Raw genomic sequence first — 7,763 nt, forward strand, 5'->3', positions numbered from 1 at the left:
CTCGGGAGGGAGGTCACGTGTCTCTCAATCGAGACTGTTAAAGATCACACGAAAAGAACTCACTTTCCATGTTCATCTGCGTCGACATCTGGGAAAGTGAATAAAAAACTAAAACCAATTATCATATTGGATTGAATGTATTCCGTCCAACAGGTTCCAGCTTCTCCAAGAAGATGAATTCCAGGGAATATAAAGCATGTTGGATATATGACACCCCCCCACACACACGCATATAAATTTAAACGATCACGGAATATAAAACGTATATATATATATATATATATATATATATATATATATATATATATATATATATATATATATATATATAAAATATCATTCATTTATATATTTATTTCAAACAGTAATCTACGTACATACATGTTTCGGGGCATCTATGTTTTAAAATAAATAAATAAATAAAATAAAATAAATAAATAAAAATATTATTTGTTTACGTCCAAAATATAAAATTCTCAATTTCTAAAAAAAAACATCCGATCTTCACATCGTTTTAAAAAATCAACAAATATATATATATATATATATATATATATATATATATATATATATATATATATATATATATATATACATACATATATATATATATACTTCATTTACTCACATAAAATTAATATACGAAAGTATAAATTTATGCGTAAACTTTAAGTATTTACTTCAAAAGTGCTCAATACGTAGGTAGAGCTACTTAGTAATTTATAAAATATATATACCGCTTAAGCTACACTGAATATTCCGCGTAAATTACTATATATATATATATATATATATATATATATATATATATATATATATATATATTCAGTATATATATATATATATTCAGTATATATATATATATATATATATATATATATATATATATATATATATATATATATAGTAATTTACGCGGAATATTCAGTGTAGTTTAAGCGCCATGTATATTTTATAAATTACTAACTAGCTCTACCTACGTATATATATATATATATATATATATATATATATATATATGTATATATATATATAAAAGTGAACGTGTCTGTCTGTCTGTGTACATTTCCCTACGCAATAACTCTGTCAATTTTTAGTCTATAGACTCGAAATTTGAAATACCGGGTACTGAGATTTGGGAAAATCGATGTGACGCGTGTCAGCCAGAAATTTGGCTGTTAAGGGGTCAAATTTCAACGATTTGACCTTTAAGAACTCTAACAAACTCCTCCGACAATTTTGGGTCTAGACACTTGAAATTTTAGATATAGGTTCCTTGAACCTGGATCTAACTTAATAAAGTAATTTGAGCCCGAAACTATAAATTTTAAGGGGGCATAATAAGGGTCAAATTAAAAAAAAAATTACTCTTTTTTTTTTTTTTGCTTTTTTTGCACAGCATACACCTCCAAACACCCGTGCAACGCCGGGCACCCCTGCTAGTATATATATATATATATATATATATATATATATATATATATATATATATATATATATATATATATTCCTTGGATTTTACTTGTGCAAATGGAAATTCTTTTAACTTTCTTTAAGTTATACATTTGGATTTTACCGTCACTGGATTATTTATCTTCCACCAGACTATCCATTCACGTGTAATCATCTTTTTCTTCACCATATTCCCTCTGCTTCACTTTTTTTTGTTTTCAAGTAAGATCTTTGACTTACTTGTTGTTTCATCAAATACGTCTGCATGCAAAATTCAATCCCGCATTTTGCTAATTCCTACCCTCTGATGAGAAGGAAAGTATTTCTTCGAAACTCCGCGGATTAAGGACTATCCATTTATCTAATGTTTTCTTTTCAGATTAAATATGTTTTTAACTCTTTTTCAAAGTGTTTTTTAACATGTTTTATTAACTGTTTGTTTGTGTGTATATATATATATATATATATATATATATATATATATATATATATATATATATATATATATAGATATAGATATAGATATAGATATATAGATAGATAGATATATATACATCACACAATATAAATAGACGAGCACGGTTCAGAAAGTGAAGAACCACTAAAGATATTAGTAACACATTAAGCACACATCACAAAAAACACGAAACGTATACACCCGTTTAGGTGGGTGCGTCCATGTTAGCATACGTGTGTACATTAGTCAAAGAGACAATATCATAGCAATCGTTTGTAGTGGAAATTTGGTAAACTTGAAGGGAACGGCTCATCAGCTCAACAAGAACTTGTTTACATTGAACTTGAAAACGACCATATTGTACCTATTTACTATGCCTCCCCACGGGACAGAGTTAGACACCAGGGTCGTTTTTTAACGTGGAGAAAAGGTACAAAAATAAAAATTGTCTCAGTCGTGAAAGATTTCTCCTCCACCGAAAGAGAACAAGAAATAGGCGTGCAGTTCCACAGGTGTGCAGTTCCACAGGCGTGCAGTTCTAAGAAAGAAACTTTGTTCATGGAATCTACATTTAGGTTTAGGCAGAGATAATTTCGGTTCATTGTATTCCAAACTAAATTCTCTTTTGACGATTCTGAATTTTTTGAGATGAGGATTGGTTATTTATATTATTATTCAACGGACTACTGTTCTCATTTTTAACGTGATTTCACACCGTTTTGGTCGATATAACCTCCGGCCTTCTTCGGGTGTATCTTGTCGAACTCAGGAATGTTTCTTTTGCAAGTTCCTTCCAATGAAACTTTCTTTTATTAATTTACTAGCGAGGGGTACCCGGTGTTGCCCGGGTGTTTGGAGGTGTGTGTGGAGGGGAGGGGGTAAAAAAGAAAGTATGAGGATCGAACCCGAACCCTTGAGGCAAAATTGTAAATTAAAGTGTGAAAAAAAAAATACGTGCGACGTTAACCATTGCCCCATCGCGAGATGCTAACGGAAACACGTTTGAATTTATTTAATTACTTGGATTTAGCAGGTGCCCGTTTTAATGAGTTAATGAGGTCAAGTTTGACTGCGGGATGGTATTCATTTACTGCTGAACGTTCCCCCCCCCTCCCAAGATGTTATAGGAAAAAGACTAACCCACATGCGGCGAGCGACAAATATTGAATATTTATCTTCCCGAAATCGAGCAAATTAAATAGACAGGCGAGCTTCGTTGTTAACTGTGAGATATTACGATTTATATGTGATATAAAAAGTTTTTAAAAGTTGTGAAGCGAGCGACCGCTTCTCTGAAAGAAGCCTTTTGTAGACATACAGAAAAAGCGAACACACATACATGCATACATACATACATTTTTGCTTTTATATATATAGATTAAGCATGCCGTTAGCACCGTTTCTTAACCGTTCCACATGTTATCCTTTCACGTTACAAATTTCTCAGTTGGTCATATTTGGGGTTTTTTTTCCTTTCTCTTCTCTTTTCTTTTTTCTTTTCAAAAGTTTCATTGGAAGGAGCTTGCAAAAGAAACATCCCGAGTTCGATAAGATACACCTGAAGAAGGTCGGAGGTTATATCGATCGAAAAGTTATGAAAATCACACTCAAGATGAGAACAGTAGTCCGATGAATGATAATAAAAATTCTATTTTGTTTTTGTTTCTAAAATTCCTAAATCTTATGGATATGTTAATATGTCCCTTTATACGTTCCTTTTTGCCATTGAAATATTTTTTTATTAAATAAACGTTGGCAATCTCAACCAACTGCGCCTCAATTGGGTGATCCAACGTTTTCCAGAATAGCAGAATTCAACAAGACTTGTATTTTCAATATCTGCTTTTTAAGAGAATAAAGATGGACTATGTATAAAATGTGGGGTGCCAGTTCCATATACAGTTTCTTGCATTTGTACCATTTTTATTTAATTTTTTTTTACTAGGCATCAACACTTATCAAGGCCAAGAGGTCACTCGAGAAAGGGGATTTTTTACCTTTTCTTTCGTATATCTGTCTATTACAAAATTTCTGTTGAATATTTTATTTTAAAATAAGTTTAAAATAATTTATTTATTACTTTTCGTGTTATTAAATCATTTCTGCCTGATAGGTTCATAAGAGTAATGGTTGATTAGGCAGAAATCAGAAGCTCACAGTATTAATAATCGAGTCCCTTACGGGTCCATCCTCAGACCAACTCTCTTCCTGATTGCTGTGTCTGCATAAATAATTAACACACGAAAGTAAAGGTATAACAATAATATATTAGGAAGAAAAGTTATATACATATTTACATGTCTTCAGATATACTTCAGTTGGAGATATTCCGGCATGTCTTACTGGAGGCAGCATAGGCGTCTTGCCTATTTGACGGTCGTTGCCGGACTCCCCCGGTATTGGTGATTGATACCTTTATATATCTCACTCACCCACCTATGTTAATTAGTAGGCGTCTCCTCAACACTGATCTACATCAATGATCTTCCAAATCACATCCTTAGATCATTCCGTCTGCCTGCTTCCATCCAAACTACAACTTGGATGTCTTCACGTCCAATGTTAACAAATTCCTAATGAACCGCCCCCTTAAGTAAACACTTCAGCAAATCTCCTCACTAACGTAATGTACTTGCCATAACCCTTATCCCTGAGTGGCTTCCGGGCCTTGATAAGTGGTGATCACCGTGTAAAAAAAAAAAAAAAAAAAAAAAATTCGTAGACATTTATGCTGACGACACTACCATGTATGGCAACACATCAAAGACCGTAAATGACCAAGCTCTCTCTCTCTCTCTCTCTCTCTCTCTCTCTCTCTCTCTCTCTCTCTCTCTCTCTTTCCTCTGATCTTGATCACGTAGGGAAAAGTGACTGGTTAATTTTAATGCATCTAAAACCAAGCTTCTATCTTTACATTATCATCACTCTGATCCCCATCTGGCATCAATTGAAATGAATAGCTTTCGTCTTGGTGAGGCTCCATGTTTTGACAAGTTTTTAGGCTTGAGCTTTACTTCGGATTTGAAATGGAACACGTACATCAAATCCGTTGCCAAGGCTGCTGGAAAAATGGTGAGATCTTTCTACCGTTCCAGTAGATATCTCACTGCTGATGCAATTCTCTATCTGTATAAGAGCTAAGTACGTCCAAGCATGGAGTACTGTTGTCACATCTGGGCAGAAGTTTCTAAAATCAGCTTATTCTGCCTTGAAAGAGTTCAAAATGGACTTTTTAGCCTAGTGAGGGATCCACTTTTCTCTTCCCTGCAACCTCTTTCCCACAGAAGAGACGTTGCAAGCCTGTCTCTGCTTTATTGTTATTTTCATCGCAATTGCTCGTCTGAGCTCCAATCTATTGTCCCCCTTGCCAAACTTTTACAAAAAACACTCGACTAGCCGAAACAACTATCAATAATTCCTCCCACTCTTTATCTGTGCCTAAACCTAAACGTAAACTTAGATTCAATGAACAAAGCTTCTTTCTTAGAACTGCACGAATGCGGAACTGTCTTCCGTTTTTCTTGCTTTCTAGCTGATTACAATTTGTTCATCTTCAAGTCTAACGTAAACAAATTCTTGATGAACTGTTCCCTTAAGTAATCAGATTTACCAAATTCCCGCTGCTAACGATTACTGTGATATTATCCCATTGACTACTGTATACTCATTAACCTTTATCCTTGAGTAGTCTCCAGGCCTTGATATGTAGTGACTATTATGTAAAAAATAAATAAAATAAACGCTATTATGTGAGAAAATGTAGTTAAAAAAAACCAAAGAAAATGTAATCATACCGGAAAGGATGCTGCAGAACACAGGATGGACAATAACAACAGCGATTTCAGTAGATTAGATGCCATGGCAACGGATTCAGCAAGAGGTTTCAAAGAAAGGCTCGACTGTATTGATATGTAGAGATATACGTCTGTATTTATATGTAGCGTCGACGTGTCAAGACTGGGGAAAATAGCATAACATTTTGGAGAAAGGTTAAAAAGAAAATTAATCAATTCAAGAATGATAGCCTGCACGTTTTTAATGAATGCAACGTGAAAAATCGCGTTAGTTTTCGATGCGACATTTTGGCTGGAAAATCAATGAATTCGGCTGAATATCACCTGTCGAAAATTAGTGAATAAATGTGCATTATTGTTTGGAAAGACAAGAACCTATATATATATATATATATAAATATATATATATATATATATATATATATATATATATATATATATATATATATATATATACTAGCATTTTGGCTGGAAAATCAATGAATTCGGCTGAATATCACCTGTCGAAAACTAGTGAATAAATGTGCATTATTGTTTGGAAAGACAAGAACCTATATATATATATATATATATATATATATATATATATATATATATATATATATATACTAGCATTTCAGCCCGGCGCTACCCGGGTGTTTCGATGTGTATGTTGAGCAAAAAAAAAAAGTGGTAGTAGGAAGGCAGGATCGAACCCGTACCGTGAAGGAGGAAAAGAACAGGGTAAAACCTAACGTTTATGCTGTTACGACCACCGCTAAACCGGAAGCGATATTTTTTTTTAAATTAAGGCTAGACAATCTAAAGGAGAGGATAGCTTTAAAAAATATCGGCGAAAAAAGTGACCCCCCCCTGTAGAAAAGTGCCTAGTTGAAGGGGAAGATATTAATGTTTTTAGCCAATTTTTCGTTAATTGTCGTATAAAAGGTAGAACTTTAAAACGATACTGATCTTGGTAAAATCCGTCGCCTCTATTGAAAGCTTAAGGCAGACATGCAAACAGACATACATACATACATTTATATATTGGTAACTAAAAATGTTCGACCCAAACTGATGAAAAAGCTTGCCCTATCTCTGAATACTCTTTATGTAAAATTTCAAATATTTAGACCAGAAATTTTCTGAGTAATTTGGAAGAGACCGCGGAAGTTAGATCCATGTCCAAGGAACCTATATCTAAAATTTCAAGTGCGTAGACCAAAAATTGTCGGAGGAGTTTGGTAATATTCTCAAAGGTCAAATCGTTGAACTATGGCCCCTTAATCGCCAAATTTCTGGCCAAAAACCGATCACATAGATTTTCCCAAATCTCAGTACCATGTATATCAAATTTCGCATCTGTAGACTATAAATTGACACAGTTATTGCGTGGGGAAATGATGTATGCACATTTCCCTACCAAACTACTCTGTCAATTTTCAGTCTACAGACTCTAGATTGTCATATAAAGTCGACATTAGCTGATAGTCGAATGGAAAATAGTAAGGCAAGCAAGTACATATAGGGACCTAAACGATCCATGTAGATTATATCTGAATGAAAAATGCGCTATCTTTAAGGAATCCCAACATCTATTAAACTATAGGAGAGAAATAGCGAACAACTTTGTGCGCAGGATAAACTTTACTCTAGGATAGCGATACGAAATAATTTGAAAATTTACAATAACAATAGAAAATAAATAAATAAAATAAACATACATATTCATAAATAATTCTATAAAAAAAACTAATAATATCTGAAATCTATATCTATATATATAAAAGCGAAAATGTATGTATGTATGTATGTATATTTGCGTGTCTGCTAAAAACTTTTGACTGATGGAACAAAAATTCACAAACTCATATGAAAGCCCCACCCTCCGGACGACAAATATCGAAAAATTAGCCTAAAAGGACCATCAGAAGTGCGTCAACTGATCGATTCTCTGCAGGGGGGGGGGGCAAAAAGTGACATTTAAATGTTAAACATTACATATTTTTAAACCGATTTATAACTGCCCCAAAAATACGGGCGCAAACTCTTCTACATAAAGTGTACACGGGGCCGTTTAT

At 33.4% G+C, this 7,763-nt stretch overlaps 1 protein-coding gene across 1 annotated transcript in view; it reads right to left on the reverse strand.

Annotated features, from left to right (window-relative positions):
* The window catches only part of LOC145270989 (uncharacterized), a 143,002-nt gene extending 137,012 nt beyond the window's left edge, over positions 1 to 5,990 (reverse strand). Inside the window, exon 1 of the mRNA XM_080126525.1 lies at positions 5,704 to 5,990. Within this exon, the coding sequence (XP_079982651.1) occupies positions 5,704 to 5,769 (66 nt within the window). The 5' untranslated portion in view covers positions 5,770 to 5,990. The remainder of the gene's footprint in view (positions 1 to 5,703) is intronic.
* Between the last annotated feature and the right edge of the window lie 1,773 nt (positions 5,991 to 7,763).

Source organism: Euprymna scolopes, chromosome 46 (genome assembly GCF_053919585.1).
Source record: "Euprymna scolopes isolate OS-2025 chromosome 46, ASM5391958v1, whole genome shotgun sequence".
NCBI lineage: Eukaryota > Metazoa > Mollusca > Cephalopoda > Sepiida > Sepiolidae > Euprymna > Euprymna scolopes.